The following is a 27,001-nucleotide window of genomic DNA, read 5'->3' on the forward strand; positions in this document are numbered from 1 at the left end:
GCGAGTGAATGCTCACTTCAATCTCCTCTCCCAAGAGTCACGGAGAGACTGTTTCCTTCCCCTTTCAGCCCCAGCAAGTGTTCTGGGGACCTCTGAGCCCTGCTGGCAGCGGGCCATCTAACAAGGAACCTCTAGACACTTTGTCTAGAAGATGGTCAAAAGCGTACAGAAGATGCAGTAACCCTTTGTTGTTGATATTGTAGGGTTGGGCTGAGGCCTAGAGAAAGAGTAAACTCCGTGTTTGAGACATGTCGGCAGGGTACCTCGTCCATATGTCAGTCCAGGAAAACTTGCCACACATCTGGCCCACTGTCACAGTGACTTGGAAAGGCTGAGGTGGAACAGTTAACAAGATTTCAGCTACTGGGTCCTTGGAGCCACCTTTCCAAGAAGGAAGTCTACAGGTCTACAGTAGCCCTAATTGGTTTCTTAGAGCATCCTGTAGTATTCTTTTGATTCATGAATTACAACCCCTAGAAACTCCACAAGTTTTACATATATATGTATATATACACACACACATACATACATATATATATATACACACATATGTATGTAGAAAGTGACTCTAGCAAGATGACATTTACCATCAACCCCAATATAGTATGTGTCCATAGGACAGAATGTAGTATTTCTTATCCATTGGGGGACTACAAAAGGAAGTTCCTTCCTGTGTCACAAGCTATCTCCTCCCCCTCTTCATTGTACAGAAAAGAAGCAGGCACACAGAGATGTAGCTATACGTTAACATATTCAGTCCTCAAAACAACCCCATAGGGGTTTTGTTATTACCCACATGTGACAAAAAAGAAAGAAACAGAGACACAGAGATTTCAATAACTCAGCCCAGCATCATACAACTTACAACTCATTAGAGCCAAGTCTTACCCTGAGCAGTCTGACTGCAGAGTCTGTGTTTTAATTTACTTCTCGTCCTCCTTGACCTGGCTCCAGTGTCCCCATGCATCTGACTTGACTGGGGAAAAGCAATTTCATTCCTATTATAAGATAATAATACTTTACCTCACCTGCAGTGAAGTGGCAGTCCATTTGCAAGTTTGTTCCTGAGGACAAGAGAAGCTCTTTGCATGTAAGAGGAGTTCAGTGCCACATCAAGGCTGGATGGGGAGTCATAACAACCTGTCAGTCAGAGAGCCTCCCCCGGTACACTTCGACCAATCACGGTCAGTTAGTGGCCAGCCTTTAGTTTCTCCCATCACCACAGAGCATGGAGGATGCTGGTCCTGGTGTAGTCAATCCAAAGTGCGGTCCCAAAGCCCAGGGCTTCAGTTCTAATCCTGCTGCCATCTAATTTTCAATTCTACCAGCAGCACTTGACCTCTCCCTGACCTTGGGGCATGGATTGAGGGCTATCGTTCTACAGAGACATATATAAAACATCAATTATCTACTTCCAAAGTAGCTGTGTTTTACCAGAAGGGACAGACCCAACTTGCAGTCGGCAGTTCTATTGATTGTATAAATCAATACAGATGCCCATAAATACCAGAGTCAAAAGAAATGATGACGGAGATAAATAATCCCTAACACTTACGAGTTCTTTAAGGGGTAGGAAGGATCGAGTAGGCCCTGGCACTGGGGAGAAGGCTTGGGGTTAATGAGGGAGTTTCTAAGAGCAAGTGGCAATGGTTTAAGAGGAGAGGAAGACTTGGTACAGATGGCATTCGAGTAGAGGAGTATGTCATGCCCATGGCCCAGCTTGGTGGGTGAGCACTAGAGAAACGGACGCTATCACCAGTGATCTGAGGGAGGCGCTTACCCTCCCTGGGTCTCAGTTATTCCATCTGGCAGTGGGGAAAATTAGGTCTGGAAATCAAGAGAACATAGGGAAGCAGAACGTCTCCGTTGTACATCTTTTGGGGGTTCCAGAAAAGCTACGATCGGAAAGAAATGCCTGTGGCGCATGACACCTGATTTTCTCAGGTGCGAGTATCTTAGGTGTGCTTTGAGAAGGGAGCCATCTAAGGCATCCACCTAGGAGAACTGGTCAGCAGGCAGGAGGCCCAAATCGCAGATGACTGTCCGCCCTTGGTGCTGTGGCTGGCGTCAGACAATCACAGGTGTGATCAGATGTTGCCTCAACAATATGACGGCTAGGTTTCTCACGGAGCTGTGTTTAGGACTTGGTCTGTGTTTGTGCCATGTTTTATAACCCGGGCCTTCGTGACGGTTGCTGTTTTTCTCTCCCACGGCGATGCATCATCCCTTATCACCCATAACCCAACATGGCAGCTTTAAATCGTGCTGTCATTTTCCTCGATTTCACTCATTGTGATATAATCAGGTATAGATTTCTGACATCGAACATGGGGTTTCAGATTCAAAAGGCAACAATAAAAGATGTTGTTTTCTCCTGCCTATCTCATAGTTCAAACAGAGAGAAAAATAGTCCTGAGTGACAGGGCACAGAGAATCCAGGTACCTTTGCCCAGAGAAAGTCTGGGGTTGAGGGAGATCTCAGGAGTAGACCAAGCTAGTGCTTTCTGCCGCAGTAGCTCTGTAGGCAGGCAGGATCGTGTGGGTTTGTCCAGCTCTGTCTTCCTGCGTCTGCCACTGCACTTGGTATTATGCAGAAGATATGGTCAGCCCGTGACCGATACTGAATTGACCAAACCAGGGCCTCTGACTCTGCTGCGCTTGAGTCCTTTGTTTCCTGTTAGAAATTTGTCACGATGGCAGGCCCAGACACGCACACCTGTCTACTCCCTTCCTTTGATGACTGGGCTTCGTTCCTCAAATACTTGCATTTTCATGCGCTTCTGTGCCAATGTGCATGCGTGCACCATGGGGAAGGATCAGTCTCATGGGACGACTCCCCAACTCAAGTCAGGCTGGGAAAGAAGACCCGCGGCTGAGATGTCACTTGAGTGCTCGCTGTCCTCTTGCTGCAAGGCTGCGAGGCCCCGGGCAAGGGAGGCCAGGTCCCCAGTAGCTCAGAGATGCCCTTGAGCCCATCCGTGCCGTCCCAAGAATACGGATGGTGCCGCCCGGGGGGCTGCCCCGCGTGCCCATCGCGAATCCTCCTCTCCTAGGAAGTGACCGGCCACCCCGTCTGTGAGCTCAGAGCTGGGGTCATGGTTTGGAGCAGCCCCCACTAACCTTCCAGATCCCAAAGAAATGCAATCTGGAGCCCAGCCCCCTGCCCTGCCCTGCCCTGCCCTGCCCTGCCCTGTAAGGCCATTTTGACTGACGGTGTATAGTGAACCTTGTTTCCGTTTCCCTTTCCAGGGTCGCAGGCCTGGCTATTTCTCCTTCCTGGACCCCTTTTCTCCAGGCGTCTGGCTCTTCATGCTTCTCGCCTATCTGGCAGTCAGCTGCGTCCTCTTCCTCGTGGCTAGGTACTCTCGGCTCCCCTTGCCTGTCCTCACACCGCCACCTCGTGTCCACGTCTGGGAACTGCATGGGGCAGGGGTGGGAGGAGGAGAGGGCAGTTGAAAAGACCTTGGTGCCAAACGGGAGGGATGGGAGAGGGACTCGGGGCCTGAAATGCTGTCTGCCCAGCTGTCGACCTAACACTGCCCATCCATCTGGCTGCACATAGCATCCCTAATGTGCACGGCCCAGACAGGAACACTTGTCTCAATTTGCTTCTCTACCCCTGCCTCTTGCCCCTTGCTGGTCTCCACCCCCCCACCCCCCGCCCCCTCTGCCATTTGTGGAGGAGCCTTGGGAAAGAGGGGGAGGGGGAGGAAACGAAGCGGCAGGAAGACCACTTTGATGAAGCACGGTGCATTTGGCTGCCCCGGCATCAGTCCTTGCCAGGATCTGCCACAAAATGCTGAATGACAAGAAACAGGACCCACAAATCCGAGGGGGGGGCGTGGGGTGGTGGATGGCTAGAGACTGCAGTGACACTGGCCAGGGAGGATGCTCTTCGGCAGAGCCAGGATCTGCCCCGTGGAAACACGGCTGTCCTGTGCGAGTAAGTCCGTGGAGGGGGCAGGTGGCCCGGGCGCAGGGTGAGCAGGGTGGAGTCGAGATACACGGTCAGAACAGGCCGGGGAGGATATGCCTCCCCTACCCCTAGAGGCCGGGCGCCCACCGAGCCCTCTGGGAGACGCCCAGGAGCACCCCGAACCTGTGAGGGTCCAGCCCAGGCTTTGGGGTAGCTGCGCTTCCGCCCCAGTGGCTCTCGAGCCCCGGGCCTCCCCGTCGTGGACCACGGTGAGGGCAGAGGAGGGAACAGCTCTGGAAGAGCTTCTAGAAGGCAGGCGGAGCCTCGGTGGTCCCCTGCACCTCCTTGTCACCCTGGCAGGGCCGCGATGACCTCTGCAGGTAGCGTGTTCTCTCCGCGGGTCAGAGGCACGCGCTCCCTCCGCTGAGCAGACGCAGCAGCCCGCCCAGAGCCCCGACGACTGTCAGGGTGCCTAGCCCCCCGCGAGCCCCTGCCGTGCCCCGGAGGGGCTGAACCACCCTGTTGCCACCTCTTCCAATAGGGATCAAGGTCAAACTCCAGAAAATAATCTGCAGCCCAACACAGGACGGCCTGGGTCGCCCGCTGGTCGTCCTCTCGGGCCCTGTGCGTGGGGCTGAGTCGCCACCGAGGCGCGGCCACGGTCAACGATCTGTTGTCAGTGACAGCTGGCGAGGTGCGGGAGCTCGCAGGCTGTCTGACGCGTCCGCTCTCCACTTCGCAGGGCTGTCTGCCGCCGCTCTCAGGAAGCCGTCTGCGTGAGCCCGGCCCCGCGGCTCTGAGATGCGCTCGGGCCCCTGGGCCAGCTCGCCACTCGCCCCCAGAGCCAGGAAAGGGGTCTTAGGACTGGGCTCTCTCTCTCTCTCTCTCTCTCTCTCTCTCTCTCTCTCTCTCTCTCTCTCTCATTCTCTCTCTCTCTCTCTCTCACACACACACACATATTCTCTCTCTCTCTCCCTCCCTCCCTCCCTCTCCCTCTCTCTCACACATATTCTCTCTCTCTCTCTCTCTCTCACACACACACACACACACACACACACACACACACACACACACCCCATACCAAGTCCAGGATGTTGTGTTGTAAAGTGGGGGAATGCAGAGGCTCCTGGAAGCTCCCAACAGGCAGGGCCCCGGGGACCCCGCACCTCTTTATCTGGACCCCTTCTACTTGGATCTTGTGCTCATTTTCAAGAGGAAACTTGTATTAGACGACAGGTCTCTGGCAGCCATTCCCAAGCCAGGGAGCTCTTCACCACTGGAGTTCCCAGGCCCCAGTGTCTCTGCGTCGCAGGGGTGTGAGCTGACCGCCCTCAACGCAGACGCAGAAGCAGGGTCTCCCCGCGTGGGTCCCCTGGGAACACGCAGGTGGGGGGGTGGGGCCTGCCAAGGGGCATAGGAAGGAGCCTTCTTGGTAATTCTGATGAAGGCTGAAGGCTGAGAGAGAGCTGCAGGCCGAGGACAGGCTTCTCAAGCCCTGCGTCCCTCTCTGATGGCTTTGGATAGAGAAACAAGTCACTTCCTAGGTCTCTCGCGGCCTGTCTGCTTCCTCTCGGGGGGCTCCAGTGGTGTGAAATTGGCGGTCCACATCACAATGTATTAGGGGGGAAAGTTCCTTTGAATAAAGAAAAGTGACACCAGCTTGGTTCCGCGACCCCCTCCGCTTGTCTTTTTTGCTTGGGAAAAAGGCGAGCTCCAGCCCCAAGGACAGTCCCGCCGGAGGCACCGGGAGAGGCCTGGAGGGAGGGCCGTCTCTCTCTCTCTCTCTCTCTCTCTGCAGCTCCTCTCCCTGCGCTCCTCCCCAGCGCTGGAGTGGACTCCTTCTCTCCCACAGGTTGACTCCCTACGAGTGGTACAGCCCTCACCCGTGCGCGCAGGGGCGGTGCAACCTCCTGGTGAACCAGTACTCCCTGGGCAACAGCCTCTGGTTTCCTGTGGGCGGCTTCATGCAGCAGGGCTCCACCATCGCGCCCCGGGCTCTGTCCACCCGCTGCGTGAGTGGCGTCTGGTAAGCCCCCGGAGCCAGGCTGGAAGGGGTGGGGTGGTGGGACCAGGCCCAATGGGGACGTGCGGGGGACGGCTGGCATAGGACCGTGTGCCCGTCGGCTGGCTCAGAAGGCTGGGGGCAGCGGACCCTGCCCACCTGAGCCCCTGGATCCTGAGCAGAGTCAGGGCAAGACAGCCCGCCGCAAAGCTGGCGGGCATACGCAGATTCATGCAAAGGCGAGTCTACAGGGCGGAGGCTGCTACTGGAGTCCGGGCCTCCCGACTCACCGTCCAGCCACCTCGGTAGGTGTGGAAAACGGACAACTCTTGCACACTCAGAGATGGGAAGATGATGCAGTAGGCGGGAAAGCTGCTTGGAAACTTGAAAGTGCTGCGTACATTTCCTTTCTTAATGGGGAGGGAGGAAAATAGATGAAGCCCTGACAGGCAGGTTTGCAAAGTAAGAGTTTGGGATCCTCTTTTTTAAAAAAATCAACTGGAGGTTTCCATACCAGTGTGTCTAGGGCTTAGTCGCTTGACCCTCTGGCTTCCTCCTCAATGGGTTGAGGCTAAAGGAAGGGGAAAAACGGTGCTTCCATCGTTGGGTTAGGGTTGATCTGCACACAGCTCACGACTCTGAAGAGAAGCAGAGCAAGCACGATCCCCAGTGACGAACAGATACACTAAGAAGGCAGGGCTTTCCCTGCAACCTCACAGGCGGAGCGGGGCCTCCCCAGCACTCTTGAATGCATAAGCAACAACGGCAAAAGGGACAGTGGGACTCGGTGCTCTGAAAGTCCTACCTGGAGGCTGTCAGGTCTGTGCATATCACGAGCAGTGCCTTGTGAACTCAGACCCTCTGAGTCAGAGCTTGTGATTCTTCATGATTTGCTCATAGACCTATCTGCCTTCTCATATACGAACAAATTGGGATGCGTGTCCATGCTGTTGGCCTGGTGGGAAAAGCTTACTTAACTTACCAAAGTGGAAAAAACAAAACAAAACCCTGTTAAGGGCTTTAGCCTGTATGCTTCCTGCATTGCAAAATGATTCGAATTTTCAATGATTTCTAGCAACTTAATAAAGCAATCAAGTCCGGAACCGCATGGCCATTGTGAGGGTATTTTCAAATTCCCTCATTTTAGCAGTTCAACGACACTTTTAAGCAGTCTGTCTTCATTAAAGACTTTGTGCCGTTAAGATCTGTAGACCTGGGTCTGCAATACGAATCAACCCGCGTGTGTCTTGGCAACTCCCTGAGCTTCTCAGAGCCTCGGTCTCCTCCCCCGTCGAGTCGGGATGGGGCCTTGGCCTCTGTGAGCGCCCGGGCTCACGTGAGGTTGTGGGGGCAGCGGGAACGTCGTGCGTGGCTGTGTGCATCTGAACGTTGGCTTGAGCACGAGGAAGCAGGGCAGGAGGCCCAGCTCCAGCTCTGGCACAGCCCTCTGGCTGGTTCCCTTAGCTCATTCGCCAGCTCGTTTTCCATGCCCCCCCCAAACTATGTCATGTGCGTGGACTACACATCTCAGAAATAACAACCAACCATTTCCTCCAGAAATTGGGATGGGGAACCAACTGTCTTCTTTGAAGGCGCCCCTCGCCAACGCGATTCATTTCTCTTCGCATCATATGCCCTGCCGCCTTTCTCTCTCTCTCTCTCTCTGCTAAAGCTGAGAGCGCCCTCCAAAGAGAGGCATCCGCTTTCTCCCCTGTCCCGGCAGGACTGGATTTGGGGGCCAAGCCTCTGGGGAGCGGCAGGGCAGTGATGAGTCCCTGGTCTTTCCGGAATAGGTGGGCCTTCACGCTGATCATCATCTCCTCCTACACGGCCAACCTGGCGGCCTTCCTGACCGTGCAGCGCATGGACGTACCCATCGAGTCCGTGGACGACCTGGCCGACCAGACCGCCATTGAGTACGGCACGATTCACGGCGGCTCCAGCATGACTTTCTTCCAAGTAAACCATGTGGCTGCTCACCGACACGGGGGCGGGGCGGAACACGGTCGAGATGTTTGTCCACTGGAGATAAAAACATCTTTCCTCATCTCATTCCCTCCTTTGAACATCTAGGGTGGAGACGCAGCGGGGCTATGGCTTTCTCCTGCTCTATAAAGTATCCCCAGTGGGAGGTCCCAAAAGGACGTCTGATCACCATCAGCCTGTCCCAAAGTGTACATGAACAGTCGTTGGTCCTTGAGCTGACTTCAGGTTTATCAGGGTGGAACTCTCCTTGTAATTGCAACAATTACATGTTTATTGTGTGTGATTTGGATTCCTTATGAACCAAACCTGTGGTTTTATTTACATTACCTCATAGGAAGGGGTTACTATACGCATTTAAATTTGGGGACGCGAGTTCAATTTTATATGTAGTACATAGACAACACAGGGTTAAAATAATACATGAATGACTGAGGTTAGAAAAACCGTAGGTAATAGCACCTGGTATCATCAATTTCAGGCTGATAGATCCCAGATAGCAACCCTTTTGGCTTTGGGGGGATTTCGTTGCGAAGCTCAGGGGAAGTCCCTGCCACAACAGAGAATTCTCTGTCAGACAAGCTGATTGATCACCGAAGCTGACAGAACCAGGCCGCACAACAGAGTTTTCATATGCTCCAAGATTTCCAGGGAAGTCGATTTCCCTTGAGGCTCTTCGGTGTCTAACCAACCTAATTTCCAAGAAGCTGATTTCCACATAAAGCAAGCCTGAGGCCTTCCATTTTCTGTTTGCCATACAAGTCTTGGCACTGGTGGGCACAGAGACGAGGGAGGGCTCCATGCCAACATGGAGTCTGGGTAGTCCCCCTTGGTATTGATAAAGCCAAAGCCAGCGTTCAATGTGTGATGGATGCATTGGTTTAAGGCGGATAGAAAAGAGCTGCACTGATTGCTCAGGTGACATGGGTGTATAAATCCTGAACGAGCCTGAGCTCCCTGCCCCACACTGAGGGACAAGGGAGAGACAACCAGAATCAGTTCTTCTACCAGAAAAGAGATGTTAACACTGGAAGACCAACCAGTAGGACCTATGGCTTCCTGGTCTCCAGTATGAGACCAAGTCCCTCCTCCGCTCCTCTGCTACGGACCAGTGGCAGGAAATACCTTGAGAAATGACACAAAAGGAAAAGGTCCTTGGCTGTAATTGGGGGTGCGGGGGGGTGTCAAGAGGCAGAAGGGCCAGCACTTCAAGGCTTCGGTTCCGTCCCCCTTGAAGCCAGCATTTCGTCTCTGTTTTCCCAACCCTGCTTCCTCCTTTTCTTCCCCCAGAATTCCCGCTACCAGACCTACCAGCGCATGTGGAATTACATGTACTCGAAGCAGCCCAGCGTGTTTGTGAAGAGCACGGAGGAGGGCATCGCCCGGGTGCTGAATTCCAACTACGCCTTCCTGCTGGAGTCCACCATGAACGAGTACTACCGGCAGCGGAACTGCAACCTGACGCAGATCGGGGACCTGCTGGACACCAAGGGCTACGGGATTGGCATGCCCGTCGGTACGCGGGAGAGGAGCAGCCTCCCGGGGGGGGGGGGCGCTGCCATTCAGGGCCAGGCAGGGATGGGGTCCTTCAAACCATTGAGCATAGACTCGAACTCAACAACCCCTGTGTCTACAAACCAGTGTAACACTGACTTTAGGCCAGCACGCTTAAGGTTAATGAAAATGCTAATCCGTGTACTTCTACTAATAGTAATCAGGTTCAGCCTGTAAGTATTAAGAGTTAGTGGATTGGCTATTTAATTGATTCCCTAGTAATTGTGTGTGTGTGTGTGTGTGTGTGTGTGTGTGTGTGTGTGTGTGTGTGTACGAGGACTGAGGTTTAAAACTCAGAGCCTGGGGCACTGGTCCACCACCACTTGAGCCACACCTCCATTTTTGGAGATTAATTGGATATGAGTCTCCCAGATTTTCCTGCCTGGTCTAGTCTCTTGAGTAGCTAGGTTTACAGGCATAAGCCACTGGTGCCTGGTTTAATTCTGATTTTTAAAGTGTACATTGACACCCTGGACTGATAACTTAGGCCTTTGGCTCCTACTGTCCCTCACTTCCAGTCCCTTGACCATTGCTCTGTTGGTTGACGTCTTTACTAGCGGTGTGCAGAAGGAATCCAACAAGTTGATGTGACTGGTAGGCAGTTAGCATCCCCAGTGGAAAGTGTACTGCCATGGTCGTGGGAGATGGCGCTCCCATTGCTTGTGGGTTTCGCTGGTCCGTCGATGCCAGTCAGTGTGGGTAATTGAGAATGGCTGGCTGACGGCGTGCACACTGAGCCCCACCCACTTTTGTTGCAGGAGGGTACAGAGGTGTGGTTTTCAACAAGGTTTCCCACCTGCGCTTTTTGAGAGACATTTACACCGCAAGCCTTCCCCTGGGGACAGAGCTTCCACCGGAAGATGAGGGGGACAGGGTTAGCTGCTGCGGAGATTGCGGTGGGATCCAGCTGGTGCGGCCCGTGGCTGGCACCTGTAATCAGAGGCATTTGGGAGGCTGAGGTTGGGAAGATTGCTGTGCTGGGCCAGCCTGGGCAAGGAAGTCCATAAGACTCCATCGCAACAGAGGGGGCTGGGCAAGGCATTATGCCCCTGCCATCCCGTGCATGGCAGGTAGGAAGCGCAAATAGGGGGATCACGGTTCGGAACGGGCCTTGATGGGGAGCAAGATCCTAAAACTAACCGGTGCAGAAGAGGGTGGGTCGCCCAGATTGTGTTGCCACTTGGTCTTTCTCCACACAGGTGCCACTGAGGGCCCCCACCGTAGAGGGTTGTCCTTGAATACGCGTGTCCTTAAGCAAGGTGACAGGGGAAGAAGCAGGAACTGAAGCCGTCGGAGCACAGATAGATGCACTTTCCCTAACACAAAGCTCTGTGCATTACAGGATGCAGGGGCTGGAGGCGTGGCCTGAGTGGTAGAGTACCTGGCAAAGTGCTAGGCCCTGAGTTCAGTCACCCAGTTCTCCCCCAGCCCCCCCCCCCAAAAAAGAGGGATTTGATGGAGTCTTCTGCACGCAAGGACATAGAAAGCTCCATGGAACCCCAGTGGCCAGTGAACCTCGGAGCCTTGATTGAGGATTTCCCGCACTCCAACACATTTCTGTTTACAAAGTATCCAGCCAGAGGTATTTTGTTTGAGCAGTCGAACGGGCTATACTTTACTAAAATCTCTGTGGAATCAGGATGGCTGGAATCTTCAGAAACAGGCAAATAAAGGGTAACCAAAATATATCATCATATCAAAAGAAAAGGAAAATGGCAGGATTCATTTACACCTGTGGTGTGTAGTGAAGGTAGCCAGAGTCAGGCAGGCCTGGTACTCCTGCATTCTGGTTAACGTCCTGGGAGCCTTCCATAGGTTGTTGACCTCGAGCCCCCACAAGCATCCTCCCCACAACCCCTATGCTACTGAGCGGATGATTTCTTAAATACCGATCAGAACCCACGCACACGAACATACAGGCGAGACTTGGGAGTCATCCCTAACTCTAGATTCCGACACTAGTGATTTTGTAAACAGGAGACCTTGTGGAGCCCACTCGTAAACTTGCATACCCTCCATTCACTGTCATGTTTCATCAATGTCAGTTACAGATTATGGGCAACGGATTATGGGCTCCTTGGTTCTCATTGGCTGACATTTCCTTTTAACATGGTGGAGTGAACCGTGAAATGAACTTAGGCCATACCTTGGTGATAGTCCAGTAACTAAAGAAATTTAACCTAAATGTCAAGTGCTTCAAAAGTTCTCATGAGGAACTTGACTATCGCTCTGTGTGTGTGTGTATATATATATGTATATATGTGCATGTGTGTATGTATATGTGCATATATACATACATACATATATATATGACCAATTCTAGAAACTGTGTGTGTATGTGTGTGTGTTAGACCAATAGAAACTTCCATCAGAAACCAAGGGAGAACAGGATGCCATACCTTTGGCTCGTGTCTGGCATGACACGGTTGGTACTTGTGTTATCCCACTCGTGGCTCTTGCCCTCTGTAGATGGCGGAACTGAGATGCAGAGCAGGTAGGTGCTGGTTCAAGGTCACCAACTAGATGGAGAAGCTGGCTTGGCCCTGGGATGCCTCCAGTTTTGTGCTGCTTTCAAGGGGGGCCCTCAGCTAAATGGGACAGGCTGGATGGGAAGCTGCGAGCTGCTCCAGGCTCTTGTGAGAGGCCGGGAAGAGATTTGTACGGGACACTGGGGAGACAGGGTTCAGGTTCCCCGAGTAAGAGGGAAGGGCATAAATACAGAATGAGCAGTGCGCTTGGTCACAGGAAAATGAAGAGAAACCGAATAAGGGAAAGATGGAAATTTTATCAGGTGGTTTAGGAGCATAGAAAGCCGCCACGGAGTGGGTGGAATAGCCTTCCGTTTCGCCGTTGATGTGCTGTGAGATTGACTTGAAAGTGCCCTGGAACTGCTTGAGATGCCTTGCTGAGCCAGACGCGCGTCTCTAAATCTGCACTGTTCTTTAGGCTAACACGTAATCACATCTGTGAGGCAATTTGCTCATAAATCCATTCACCCACCGCAGGCGCGCGCTGGGCACCTGCTCCACGGGAGGTTGCCTGTGTGCATGCATCTGTGCTGCAGGCCTGGGGAGCGTGTGAGTCCAAGCGCCCGCCATCTTGTGTGTGTGTGTGTGTGTGTGTGTGCGCGTGCGTGCGTGTGTGTGTAGGGAGGCTCTGCCATGCAGTTCTGGAGCCTTGTTAGAAATTCAGGGTCTCAGGCTCTGCCCCAACCCACTGGAACAAAACACGCAGTTCAGCACAATCCCCAGATGATCCCATTCAAGTGCGAGAAGCACTCGAAATGACACGAGGTCCGTTCCAAGCTCCTGCCTGACTCCTCCACCGTAGCCCTTTCCTCTCGGAGGCATCTTTCTGCCCCAGACCTTCATGGGAGCATGGGCAAGGAAACCAGCGGGCAGCTGAGCTGTGTTCTGGTCTCTTGGCAGCTGTTTCTCAATGATCTCAGACATACCTCAGCCTGCCGTGGGGCGTGGAGCTTTCCCCGGTTTCATTTAAGCTTGTTTTTGTGATTAAACCTTAATTCCAGAACCAAAGCCCCTTGACTACGCTCCATCGGAAAAAATTAGAAAAGAATCACACTGAACAGAGAGAAGCCTTCTGTTAGGAGAGGGAGGGCAAGCGGGGGACGGGGCCCCGCTTCGCTCAGCTGCGAGGGCGGGGTATCTCCGTCAAGAGGCGTGACTGTGGTTTGAACTTGGAGCCTTGTCCTTGCTAGGCAGGTGCTCTACCTCTTGAACCACATCCCCAACCTCTTTCTTTGCCCTTTTTAGTTCTTTTATTTTTGGCAGTCTGGAGTTTGAGCACAGGGCTTTGTACTCGTTAGGCTAGCTTGCTACCAGTGAGCTGCACCTCCAGCCCTGTTTTTTCACTGGTTAATTTTAGAAGATCGTTTTCTTGCTTCCTGCCCAGAACCTGAGCTATCTACCTAGCAGCTTTCCACTGCTGTGGAGACCGCAGGCTCGAACCACCGTGTCCCGTTTCCCTCTGTGGAAGCAGAGTCTCCAGGGCTGCTCTGCTCGGGCTGGCCTGCACCTGAGATCTCTTGATCTCAGCCTCCTGTGTAGCTTGGCGGGGGGGGGGGGGGGTGTCACAGGTGCACGCTGCCCCTCAGAGCTCTCAGTTGAGGAGTCTCAAAAGCTTTTCTGCCCAAGCTGGCCTCTAGCAAAGATCCTCTCATTTTCGGCCTCCCTAGTAGCTCCAATTCCCTGGTGTGAGCCACCAGCGCCTGTGGCTTGCTTCTTCAGTTCTTCCTCGGGTAGGGCCTCATGCAGTCTTGCCTGGAGCCAGCTTCCACTTCCCATCTTCCTGCTTACAACTCCTGCACAGCCAGGTGGCACGCCCCAGCCACCGTGCCCGGCCCTGGGACCAGGCTCCATTTTTAATTTAGAAAGTCGGGGTGCTGGGGGGAAGACGCACCCGGAGAGCTGTCATTTGCCCCGTGCTGAGGTCTCTGGCTGTGGGCTGGGTGTGCGATCCGTGTATGTGGAAGGGGAGGGGGGAGGGGAACAGAGAAACCGCAGCAAAGCCACTAGGTTACCGTCTTCAAGGGAGGCGATGGGTGGGTAGAGCCCACGGCCATCTCTCGGCCTCAGGGGCCCCTTCCCGAGGTGGAGGCAGGCAGAACGGCCGGGAAGGGTGTGGAGAAGCCCAGGAGGGGCCTCCCAGCCTGTCTTGGACTCTCCTGTGACCCCTGCAGGCTCGGTTTTCCGGGACGAGTTCGACCTGGCCATCCTTCAGCTGCAGGAGAACAACCGCCTGGAGATCCTGAAGCGCAAATGGTGGGAAGGGGGCAAGTGCCCCAAGGAGGAAGACCACAGAGCGAAAGGTGAGCCTGCGCCGGGCCCGCCTCCCGCCCCCGGGGCCAGGGTACCACACAGCCACTTCCAACACACAGGGACAAAGAGCCCTGAGGGACACCGGGGCCTGGGGCTGCGTGGGGCTGGACCGTCCAGCATCCGTGTACTGTCGGTGCTGAGCATCCCCAGGGCCAAACCCCCTAGAGGCACTGGCCTCACTGGTTCCCGAATCCCCCCCTTCTCTTCCTGTCCCCCGCCCCGACACCACCACCACCGTCTCTACCCCCGCCTGGGCTCCAAGTTCTCCCACCCCGGCAGGTGCCACAGCCTGATCTGCTTTGCCCGTTTTTGTAATCTCCACTTGCTGTCGGGGCGATTCTGTTTGAAAATGCAAACTGGATGCCAGCGTCCCCTGGACGAGCCTTCCAGCGGCTTCCCGTTTTGCTCAGAATAAAACCCAGAGTGCCAGCCCAGGGACACTGCACGAATGAATGCTCGCTGTATCGGCTGTATGTACCCTCAGCAAGGCGGGTGAGGGCCCGAGAGCCCCCAGGGTTTTCTAGAGGGGAGAGGAACATGTATCTCGGTTTGCCCTGGGTATAGCCATTGTATATCAGGTAGGTCTCTGTTGCTTATTTTTAGACAACTGTTCTTCCCCAAGTGTCTTGGCTTGGACAGTCAGTCATATGGTCACCCCAGCAATCTGCCCACAGCCTTGCTAAAATATTCAGCACCTCTCCTCGTGCATGTTCTCCCCTAGGAAGGTAGCTCGGGAGCAAAATGAAGGCTAGCGTGCGCTCGTCTTCCACTCAGCGTGAATGATTGTCCCTGATGAGAGAGTGAATGAACAACTCTGTGTTTCTAAGTGTCTGTGTGTGGATCTGTCTCTGGTAAAGGCGAGGGCTCAAGAGTGAGAATGTAAGGGACATGTCATTTGTCACGTAAAGGGAGCCACGTGCTTCCTGGCTGGTCTCTATCAAGACCGAGCTGCCGTGTGTGTGCCCGTTCGTCAACACAGGCAGATGGGCCGATGCCGTCGGAACCCCGGCTCTGCCCGTTGCTTCTCTGAGGCCTGTGGGTTAAACACTGCTGAGCTCTGGCTGCCATATCTGTAAGGTGGCGTGGGGCTTGTGGGGTTGAGGTGAAGGCCGGGTGGACTGTGCACAGCCCACTTTGGGGGGGGGATGGCATTACCACCATGACTGCTCTGCCCTCTGAATATGAGCCTTGCGGTTCTTCCAGCCTCCGGGGTAGGTTGACTGTGGTAGCTATCTACAGGGCAGTTGTTTTCCAAGGTCAGCCGCTCACTCAAGAGGGCCCTGCGGAGTGATGGTGAGCCATGGGGGGGGGGGGGTTGGGAAGCAGCCTGGTCCCCCAGAAGGACCCTGTGTGGGAGCCATGGCAGGTGTCACTCTTCGATTTAGGTGGGAGTTACAAGACTTACGCAGACAATGTTTTGCTTGTTTCTGGAGTGTGGCGAACCCAGACATAAATGACATGTCAAGTGGAGTGGAGACCGGGGGAGGGGGGGGCGGTGCCCGGGGACCCAGGAAAGACCGGGCCCCCCCCACCCCCGTGGAAGGCCCAGACAGAGACATTGGAAGTCTGACTATATTTAGACTTCCAATAAATACGAGTGGAAGCTTGGCCGTCTCCCCTCACCCCTGTGCTCCGAAGCAGGCCCAAAGTACGCCCAGGGCGAAGGCGTGAAATAGAGAAAACACTGGATTGAACTGACTCAAAGCCTGTGATGATGAAGTCGTTGTGTTTGGCAGTCAGGTGGGAATGGAAGCCCGAGGTGAGAAATGTGTGGTTCATTTATAGAAAAGTGAAGTTATCCGTGTGTTTACAGTTGTTAGCTTTGCGAACACTTCCCCGTCCCGTTGAGGTTAAAGGAGGCTGATTGGACGGCCCAGCCCAGGGTGGAGGGAGGAAGAAGATAGACAGGGGTACCAGGCTCCCGGGGAAGATGTGACAGCCAGCGTGAACAGGAGGCCTCTCTCTCTCATGCACGTGGGGACCAAATGTTCCCTGGCACCGAGAAGAGAACCGGCAGATGAAAAGGAATCGTCGCCAGAGGAAGTCATCCTGCCCAGGTCCCCGTGTTTCCCAAGATGCCCGTGTCGCTTGCCCCGCGTGGCTGTCCTTCGGAACAAGGGGCTGCGCTCTCCGAATGAGAGGCGGCGTCCAAGAGCCAACCACCGCGAAAGCCGGGGCACGGCTGCCGATCCGGCCGCAGCAGCGAGAGCCAGCGTCGTGTGGCGGCCCCATTGTCACCGTGGCTGGGCTCCAGGCACATATGACTCGGAGCCTTCTTGGCCAGGCCGAAGCCCACGTGACTTCCTTTAAGCCAGGCAGGAAGCCCTAGCCCGAGATGCAAGGTGCCGTCGTTCCATTTCCGCCTGGCACGCGAACCATCTCATCGTCCATTACGCCTCAAGAGACTTGGGAAGAGAGCACCGGCGTGACCCCTAAGACCTCCTCCCTGAGCTCCCCACGCGGCGGCCGGGAATCCCGGGAGCCTTGCTTTCCTCGCGCGTGGCGGGCAGTCGCCTTCATTTGCTTCCACAGCAGCTCCTCGGTGGTTCCTTCTTTGCGGCCTTTGAGTCCCGTGGCTGTTACGTGGGCCTAAAGGCAGGAGGAGAATGGGGGACGCGGAACCAGCAGAGAAAGATGGGGGTGAAGGGGGGATGGGGGGATTTATTTATTGACGTATCTTTGTTTGGAGACCTTGGAAACTGACCGTGGCTCCAGGCGCTTCGGTTTCAATTAACGTGCGTGAGACCACACTTCGGGGGCCTCTCGTAATCCCTCCCTGCTTTGTTATCCCATTAAAATGCAAGAGGTTTCAAAGGAAAAGGCGCTGGTGCTAACTCCGCTTCTAATCCAATAACTGCAACTCAGACATCACCGACAAATTCCAAAGAGGAATCCGGAATGTTGAGACGATGCCACCCAGCTATGGGGGAGGAGAAGGAGGAGGAGGAGGAGGAAATGGTGGCGGTACTAGGATTGGAACCCAGGGCCTCGTGTTCCATGAATGGGGGCTCTACCGCTTGAGGCACGCCTCCAGTCCTGATTTTTGCTGGTTATTTTGGAGACAGAGTCTAATGAGTTTTTCTACCAGGGAGGATCTTGAAGGGAAATCCTTCAGGTCTCGGCCTCCTGAGTAGCGTGGGTCACATGACACGCGTGAGCCAACAGCAGCACGCAGCTCACGCCACCCGTCCTGAGCCTTCTTGCCAGGTCTTGCTCAGCTGTGAGAGGAACCACACTCTCTTGGCTCCATCCCGCCTCTTAGCTTCTCCGCACGTACACACACACACACACACACACACACACACACACTCACAGACTTCTTTATAGAAGCACAGATAAATGAGATTGCAGCTTGCATGGGAGGCAGGAGATTACAGGGAGTAGCGGGTCCGAGCTGCTTCACATTCTTCTGCCTTTTCAAAAACATTGATTTATTTCTCACTCAGACAACTCTAAAAAGAAATATCCCCCAGCCACTCACAGGTGCGCACCCCCCCACCCCCGCCCCACGCAAGGAGGTTGGATTACCGAAGGCTTGGGAGAACAGTCGCTCGACAAAAGATAGTGGGTGAACTCCAAGGAAATGAAATACTTTTATCTTGAAAAAACACAAGCTCACAATTGGGCTTCAAAGCCACATAAATACTCCACCAGGCTGTGAAAACCGGGGTGTGGGGGGGGTCCCCTTTCCAGAATGGAAACCAGGCCACTGGCATTGACTTGGAATCCTTGGAGAACAGGGAGTATGCTGGCCGGCTCAGCGGGAATGAAAGCGTGAGATCTTAGCAAGAGCGGGGAAAGGGGTGGGGAGGTAGGGGCGGGTGGGGGGCGGGGGGGACCTCTGGGGATGCTTTCCTCTCTCTTCTCAGGGGGCCTAGATTGGCTATCAGGCTTCTCTGGTTTCTCTGGAGAGCACCAGAATGTGTGAGCTGGGTAATGTCTCAGACTTGCTGGGGAGGCATCCCGGCCCTAATCAAATAAGATTGATTGCTGAGTGGCACAGACCGGCAGGGGAGGGGGCTGGGAAGGCTGGCCAGACGCCGACGTAAATGGCGACCCCCTGAGTCCGTGGCTAAGGAGGGGGGCAGTGGTGATAAAGACCGCAGCCCACCTCTGCCGCAGACTGAGCCAAGGCGAAGTCAATCGTGGATTCAGACATTGGACCACATGCCTTCTGCCACACAGAAGGGGGACTCGTGCGCTGAATGTGTTGCTCACATAGAATCCCTTTCCCCACCCCTCCTCTGGGGTTTCCCTGGAGTGATGCCAGCCCCTTGGGATGCCAGTTGAGATCTCCACCCTGAAGGTGCCCACACAGCCTGCGGGGGTACTGAGAGACGGGGAGGCGTGTTAGGGGGCCCTGGCTTCATGTTGTACCTGGGCACTTCTGCTTGTCAGCCATTGAACCTTGAGCAAGTGGCTGATTTCTCTGTACCTCAGTTTTCCTTGGTGGGAAGATGGAGGGTTGTTCCAAGTAGTGCTAATATCCCAGGGCACCTGTAAAGATGGAGTTAAAATAGTGAGGAGTCTTGTCAAGGTAAACACTCATAAAGATTAGCTTCGTATTTATGAAGACCACAGGCTTTGGGGTCAGACGCAACCAGAGTCCACATCTTAGCTTAACTTGCCAGAAACTTGGGCAAATTAGTTTCTCTGAACTGCTGTTTCTTTACAAAATGGGGACAATGGGTTTCCTTTATAGAAATTTTAGTAAATGACTGTCATGGCAAGAATTTTTTTTTTACCTGAGACATTTGAACTTGTATTTTGATAGATGATAGAGTATTTCTCCCAGAATTTATAGCTTGATAAACTAAAAATGTTATATGTACTGTCTCTTCCATTTCTCTCCTTTTATTTTCTTTAATTCTTGGCCATACTGAGGTTTGAACTCAGAGCCTCTCATTTGCTTTGCTAACATTCTACCATCTGAGCCATGCCTCTAGCCCAACATTTTGCTGTTTTTTGTTTTTTTGAGATGGAGTCTTGTGGACTTTGCTACCTGGGCTAGCCTTGAACCATTAGCTAGGTTTACAGATGTGAGCCGCTGGTGTCCAGTTTCCCCTTCTATTTTCTATCTCCTTTGCCTGTCTTTCTCTCCCAACTCTCTCTAGGATCTGCTCCGTCTTTTCAGCAGATGTCACAGTAAGAGTGCCGAGCAGCAATGGCGTGCTCACTGCTTCACAGCCCTCAGCGAGGCACCTCATTGCATTGCATTTCCTGGGAAGATTATTGCTCAGGGAAGCTTATACAAGTCCATGCAGATGGGGCCATCTTGCATATGCATGCGGGTGGGGCTGAGGGGGGTGCTGAGATGGAATGTTGGGGGGTTTTTTTGTTGTTGTTGTTTTGCCAGTTCTGGGTTTGAACTCAGGGCCTGAGCACTGTCCCTGGCTTCTTTTTGTTCAAGGCCAGCACTCTGCCACTTGAGCCACAGCGCCACTTCTGGCCTTTTCTATATATGTGGTGCTGAGGAATCGAACCCAGGGTTTCATGGATGCCAGGCAAACACTCTGCCACGAGGCCATATCCCCAGCCCCCGGAGATGGAGTGTTGGAAAGCAACGTGGGTCTTGGAATTTATACTCTGGCCAAATGCTCTTCGGGTGCCAATAGGCCCCAGAGCTTCAGCCCCTTGTGCAGTGCCCAGCTCCTGGGAGCTCCGTAAAGATGTGTTAACCCACTTCACAAGGCGAACGTGCTGCCCCTTGTTGGGTTCACAGCCCTCCATCCCCTCTCTGTCCACGCGCTTTCTCTGTCTCTGCCTCTTTGCCTCTTTGTTTAGAAGGAGTTCCCGTCTGTGTTTCCAATGCAAATGACTGCAGTGCTGCCCGGAAGTACAGGAGGCTCAAGACCTAAGGGTACCAAAACCTAGAAATGGTTCTTAGCCACTCAGAACCACAGGGAGAGCAGAAGGGAGCGTGGAGATTCCTGTCTTTCCAAAGGGAGCTCCTGTCGGCTGTTATCACCTTCTGTGGTTCTGAGACCAAGAAAGTACACTTGTGAACGATTATTTGTATTTGTACATGATCAGTGAGTGACACAAACTTCGCATTCCAGCAACCAGGAGTTTTCCAGGAGAGCCTAATTCTCTTTCAGCCACGGCAGGCTAATGGCCGGAGCACAGGTGAGGCTCAGGTGTCAGGAGAAAACCCCAGTGTTAAAGCCATCTGTCTGCGTGGCTTCGGCGTGCTCCCCTGTGAGGTAGGAAGGGGAGAAGATGACTCCATGGCTTCGGGTGCCTCTTGCAGGTGCCTCTGAGGCCCTGCAGGCTGGGGGCTGACCACCGCCAAGGCCCTTCTGATGGATGGCTGCGTGCTCCAGAAGCCATTCAGCTCCTCTGAGGATGACTGATGGCCGTGCTAAACAGAACTGCTGCGCTCTTCGAATGCTCCATTCCCACTCCCCGTTCCATCTGCTCCTCAACTCCGACTCTGCCAGCAATCTATTCTTGTTCCACTTTCCAGTAACTCTCTAAAGGCATGAATGGTATACGAGCCTCCCTCCCAGGACAGGGGCCGCTCAGCCAGGAATTGGCAGGCTAGAGCCACAATGCCCATGATTCACAGGCTGGTCCCGAAAGGTGGGAAGCAGGGGGAAGCTGCCTGGGGCTGTTTTAGTGACTTACGGTTCCTACCAGCATTCTGTTGCATTCTCAGCTCTTCCAGGAATGACCAAATCAGTCATCTCAGCAAGGTCACGGGTCCCTTTCTCCTCCTTGGTGCGGCAAGGAGATCCCAGCGGTAGAGTCTCCACATCCATGTGTAGAGCCCCTTAGTTTAGACTAGGAGTCTGCCTGGAGTCCTCATTGCAGGCTGTCAGATGTTTACTCTTGTCCGGAATGAAATTTAATGAAGCTATGAATCCCTAATCACAGTATGGAACCAGAGTTTTTTTTTTTTTTATAATGCAGCCCTCCACAACTACAACGTCTCCTTTTGGTTTTTTGTTTGTTTTGTTTTGCTTTGCTTTTTACAGTAGTGGGGGCTTGAACTCAGTGCTTTGCATTTGCTAGACAAGCCGTCTGCCATTTGAGTCATACTCGAAGTCCCTTTTTTGCTTTAGTTATTTGTCAGATGGGCCTGACAATTTCTCCCTGGCTGACCTCTACCTCCCAACTAGCTAAGATTACAGAAATGCCTCTCCCCCATCAGATTTTACATTTCACAAAGAGCATTCCGGCTGGCTATGTGGAGGTTAGAGCTGAGGAAAATTATTTCCAAGGCTGCTATAATAGTCAACCAAAGAGATGGAGCAAGGAAGTGGCTGAAAATTACTTAAGAGGTGAAATCAGCAGGATTTTGTAATCGTCAAGTGCCGAGGGTACAAGCAAGAGACCAAATGCAGGAAAATGAGGATAGAAATGTTCCTGATGTGATCAAAGGAGATTGGTAAGATTAGAAGAGAAGCACGATCAATGGGGTTTCTAAAAAGCCAAAAAGAAGATGGGGTTGATGGAGTCAAGTGCTCAAAAGGTTAGGTAAGATCAAGATGAGGACATTTCCAAGAAGATTAGATTCTAAATGGTAAGAGTGGTTTTAGCGGTGGAGACAAAATTGTATGGGATGAGAAAAGAATGGGAAAAGCAAAAGTATATTCAGCAGCCCAGAGTCATTTTCTCCATCAGGTATTAAAGACCCAGCATCCTGGGCACGAAAGCTTGATCAGGTGTCCACAATTCTATGTGAGGTTGGGATGGGGTTGGGGTGGGGAAATTGGCTTCCAAATGCAAAAAGAAACCTGCAAAAATTGAATTAAGACATGTTTAATTAAATATCTCCAAAATGGAACATTGTTTCAACTTCATTAATTTTTAAATCTAATAGTCATAAAAACTGCATCACATGTAGAAACATTTGGGGGAGTGGGGTTAGGTTTTTCTCGTTTTGCAAGCCTTCCCTTGTATGCACCGTGATTGCTGAGGAATCACAGCCAAGGACAAATTAACTACTTCGTGCCGTTCAGCGTGACAGGGAAACGGCATTTCAGAACGGAATTTTTGCCTGCAATGTGGGCGCACTTTCTGCTACCCGCTCTTCTGCGGGAAAGGCTCTCCCAGTGGAAGCATTGTGAGGGCCTTGAGAATGTCTTCAGGAGGTGCTGGCGTAGACAGTTCTTTCCAAAAATCTGGCCCACGGAAGAGAGAAAGATGTTGGTTAGACAGAATGGGAGATTCTTTTTGTGTAAGAAAGGAGAAACATGAGCGACAAAGAACCTTTAGGGAGGAAAAGGTTGATTGCAGGAGGAGCCAGACAGGGAGACAAGGGGACGTAGCCACAGCCTCGGTGACAGAGACTAGAGCGAGGGAAGAACTCAGAGCAGGAGAGGCCCTTTGAGGGACCCCTAGTCCTTTCCATTGGATGAAGAACTACTCTAGTGATGGGGGGTCCTGGAGTCTCCCCACACCTGAGCAGCCATGACCACTGGCTGTTCCTCTTCACAGGGGAGCCCACAGCCAGCCTCCAAGGCTGACTGGAAAGACTGGTCCTCCCAGAATGCACCCTACCGCCTCCGTTCTTACCACCCCTAAACCACTGGCCGTAGCCCTGGCCTACAGACCTCGTGTGTTCCTTGGCACGCCCCCATGCTCAAGAACCCTGTTTCCCAAATGGACCCAGGGAGTGAGACATGGGTTCAAATAAGTCCAAGATATCTTCCTCTTGAATTTCATGACCCCCTTATCTTTGATTAGTCAAAATAGAAGCTCCTGCATTCGCCCAAGTGCACAAGAGTTGACCGTGTGGGTCTGCAGACCAGAACATATGGTCCGTGTAAAAATGCATTTATCGTGTGAACTCTTGAAGCCATGGTAAGCAGATTCTCAGGGAGGCTGCCACTTCTGCCAGGATATATGATTTTAAATCACTTGGGGATTCGTGTGAGGACATGCAAAACATCCTGAAATGGCCAGGCAGAGCAATTTTCCTGGTTTTCCCGAGGTGCAGAAGGTAGCGTTCCATTTGTGGTCCTCAGCATGGCACATCCTGTAGTGTGTGAAGTTGGCTCTTCTGAACAATCCCATAGCACCATGTTCCTTGATGGTCAAGTGAGCATTGGAGTGTGCGAGATTCCCCACACGTGAAGAATGTTACCGTTTTCCTAAATAAAAGATGCCATCTGATGTGTGGAATCAACATATCATGTGTCATCCCACTTCCCCTAAAGTTTGGGTTCTCAAGTGCCGGGGGTGGGGGCGGGCCAGGCCCGTCGCCTGGAATGTCTGTTGCTAACAAGCTTTCCTGGCCACACTGATGGCAGCCAGGGTTGAGAATCAGTCTGGTGAGATTTTTTTTTTTTAAGTTTGGTTTCTTTTTAGTGTTTTTCTAGTTCAACATGAAATACTCCTAAATCAGGAACTTTCAGGGCGTTAAATCCATGCTAAAAAGGTTTCAGATTTTTGTATTTTCAGATTAGGGATGTTCAACCTGTAACACATTGACTCTGTTAAGCAACGTTTGCTCTGTCCGTGGCAAGTCAGAACAGTTGCTTTATGTCATAGGAGCTCAATGTTAAGGACACTGATTAAAAGTGTTCCAATTTGTGGATATTTTGATGTCACACCACTAAAGAAAGGCTCCATCAGGTTTGGCCTGAGCCTGTTTCATACTGATTGCTCCTTCCCATCCCCAGACATTGTTTTACAGCGTGTAGAACGGCCTTCTGGCTGCCCATGTTGCTCCAAACGCCCATTTTGTTTTGTTTTTCCATAAAAAAACCTCTTCCAAGAAAGTGAGTCTAGACCATGTACAAGTCTCAAGCAGTGAGGTTTACATGGCATTTGCCTTGTTGAGGCAATGAGGTCTTCCTGTTCTAATTTTCACTTGTTGTTCTTCTCTTACAGGCCTGGGAATGGAGAATATTGGTGGAATCTTTGTGGTTCTTATTTGTGGCTTAATTGTGGCCATTTTTATGGCTATGTTGGAGTTTTTATGGACTCTCAGACACTCAGAAGCAACTGAGGTAAGCCTTCCAAGGGTCTGTCCTTAGTGCTGGCGATGGGGTGACAGCCACAGGCTCCTGGTTGTATTTCAGGCAGGACTGGTGGACACCCACAGGATGGTACCCGGGACAGAGCTGGCAGAGAACCTGAGGGATGCTCTGTCACCTACTGACTGTGCATACCCTGAAAGGGTACCAACCTCACGGGCTTCTAGATTCTTCTTGAGACAGTCCAGCAAATACATATGTGAAAATGTTCTTTGAACAACAAAGCTTTATAGAAGACGGGGGTAGGGGGGGGGGAGAGAGAGAGACACCAGATTACTAATGGAGAATCTGACCTCAGTCCTTCCATTAAGTCTTTTAGAGGTATTGCACTTGACAGGGGAGAGAGCGTAGAAGAACAAGAAGTTTCTTGTCTCATGGATCTGAAGAGGCTCCTTTTCAGATCAGGGACAAGAACTCAGAGGAAGGTTCCTAGGCTTTGCAGCTCAGATTCTCAGCCAGCAATTTACTGCTCAACAATCCCCAAGATACAGAGCCTCTCTCAGGCAGCGTATGCACACCTGTGAGACAGATATAATAATTGTAATTAATAGCGAGGCAGGTTCGTGCTACTCCACTTATACTTCTCAAAGCCACAAAGCTTGGAAAATTCCAAGTTCTTTGTATGTCTGATATAAATGCATGCAGCCACAAAAACTTGAATAGCATTCCTGGTCTTTTGTCTCACTGTGCACACACACATTTTCCTGTAGGAATAACAATGTGAGTGCACACACACACATACACACACACACATTTTCCTATAGAAATAGCGAGATGTTTGAATATAGTTTGCCCCCCCCCCCCCCCAGGCAGCACTGGATGTGGTACACTGCTGCATTTTATTACATTCCTAAAATCTAAAGTATATGGTTTGGAAAGATGGCTTGAGCCGAGCGTTTAATGTTAGGTTTAATGTTAGACTTAAAAGTAGTGGCATCTCAGGCGCTGGTGGCTCATTCCTGCAATCCTACCTACTCGGGAGGCTGAGATCTGAGGGCCATGGCTCAAAGCCAGCCTGGGCAGAAAAGCCCATGTGCTTCTTTATTTCCAATAAACCACTCAGACAAAGCCAGAAGGGGCTCTATGGCACAAGTGGTAGAACTGCTAGCCTTGTGCACAGACAGGCTCAGAGACAGTGCCTAGGCCCCGAGTTCAAGCCCCAGGGTGGCGCCCTTGTTTCGGTTACAGAGTGCACGGTCTCCAGCCATCGCCAGCTGACTTAAAAGAACCAGGTGTTGGCCTGGGGTGGAGGCGCATGCCTGTAATCCCGCCTAAGAGCTGACCAGGGGCAAAAAAGCTCAAGCCCCTATGCCAAAAGGAAGCACAAAGGACCGAGGGCTGTCCATCCGGTGACACAGCTCACGCCCTGCAAGCAAAGCACAGGATCTGAGTTCAAACCCCAGTATTACTAAATATATCTGTGTATATATGTATGTGTATATATATATATGCATTTTTTAAATGAAAGACGATGAATCTTGGGGTTGCAAGCCTATTGTTGGGGCACCCACGGTGTCTTCCTCAAATCCTGGAGCCGCCGGCGTGGCCGCGGTGGTTTCCTTTCCAAGGCCCGGGTTTCGCTTCTGTGCCTCCGGTGATGGGCCGGCCTTGCAGAACCTTCGGGTGTCCCCGATGCCGGGGCTCCAGCGCGGGGGTCCCCCCGGGCCGGCCGTGACCCCGCTGTCCGTGTCCCCCAGGTGTCCGTGTGTCAGGAGATGGTGGCCGAGCTCCGCAGCATCGTCCTGTGTCAGGACAGCGCGCACCCGAGGCGGCGGCGCGCGGGGGCCCCGCAGCCCGGGCCGCCGGCCCCCGAGGAGCCGCGCCGAGCGCGGGGCACGGCGGTGCTCAGCAACGGCAAGCTGTGCGGCGGCGCCGGGGAGCCCGACCAGCTGGCGCAGAGACTGGCGCAGGAGGCCGCCCTGGTGGCCCGCGGCTGCACCCACATCCGCGTGTGCCCCGAGTGCCGGCGCTTCCAGGGCCTGCGCGCCCGGCCGTCCCCGGCCCGCAGCGAGGAGAGCCTGGAGTGGGACAAGACCACCAACAGCAGCGAGCCCGAGTAGCCGGGGACCCGACGGCGGGCGGGCGGACGCACGCCGGGCCGGGCCGGGCTGCCCACGCGCGCGCCCGGGGGCGGGGGGCGCGGACTTGTACAGAGTGGGGATCCAGCCACTGCACCAGGCCTGGCGCCCCCTCCCACCCTTCAGCCAGAGACCCCTCGACGGCTGCCTGCCTGACCCGGGAGGCAGATCCATCCACGTGGAGAGGGGGCCGGGGACCCTTCCCTCGGTGGGCCTGCCCTCCGCCCAGAGCGCCCCCGTGTGGGGTGCGTGCCAGTGGGGCCCCCCGCCGCCTGGACCAGCCCAAGGAACTGATGGAATTCTCATCGGCTCCCCTTCTCCTCACGCCCTCCCCCCCATGAGGTGGGGGGAGGGTCGTTGTGCCCTGGGTCTAGTTCTTACTGGAAAAAAAAAAAAATTAAACGCAACAGGGAAGTTTTTCTTTTCTGGATTTGTATAATTTTGTTCCTGTTCTTTTCTTTCCAGCCCTCTTCCTTCTCCCCCCACCCCCACCCCTTTCCTTCATCTCAGCTCTGCCCACTTGTTTTGTGGTGCTTTGTTTTGTTGTGGAGGGTGGGTGGGTGGAGAGGGAGGGAGGCTGAGTTGGGGAATGGAAATCAAAAGTGATCCTTCCTCCTTGATTCCTTTGTCCTGAATTTTAGGAT

The 27,001-nt window shown here is 53.1% G+C and overlaps 1 protein-coding gene across 1 annotated transcript in view; it reads left to right on the plus strand.

The window, feature by feature from the left end:
* The window catches only part of Grik4 (glutamate ionotropic receptor kainate type subunit 4), a 215,421-nt gene extending 189,082 nt beyond the window's left edge, over positions 1-26,339 (plus strand). Inside the window, exons 14-20 of the mRNA XM_048344013.1 lie at positions 3,250-3,359; positions 5,769-5,942; positions 7,712-7,877; positions 9,192-9,417; positions 14,155-14,283; positions 24,134-24,252; positions 25,977-26,339. Coding sequence (XP_048199970.1) covers positions 3,250-3,359; positions 5,769-5,942; positions 7,712-7,877; positions 9,192-9,417; positions 14,155-14,283; positions 24,134-24,252; positions 25,977-26,339 — 1,287 coding nt within the window. The remainder of the gene's footprint in view (positions 1-3,249; positions 3,360-5,768; positions 5,943-7,711; positions 7,878-9,191; positions 9,418-14,154; positions 14,284-24,133; positions 24,253-25,976) is intronic.
* The last annotated feature ends 662 nt before the right edge of the window (positions 26,340-27,001 follow it).

Source organism: Perognathus longimembris, chromosome 3, assembly GCF_023159225.1.
Source record: "Perognathus longimembris pacificus isolate PPM17 chromosome 3, ASM2315922v1, whole genome shotgun sequence".
Lineage (NCBI taxonomy): Eukaryota > Metazoa > Chordata > Mammalia > Rodentia > Heteromyidae > Perognathus > Perognathus longimembris.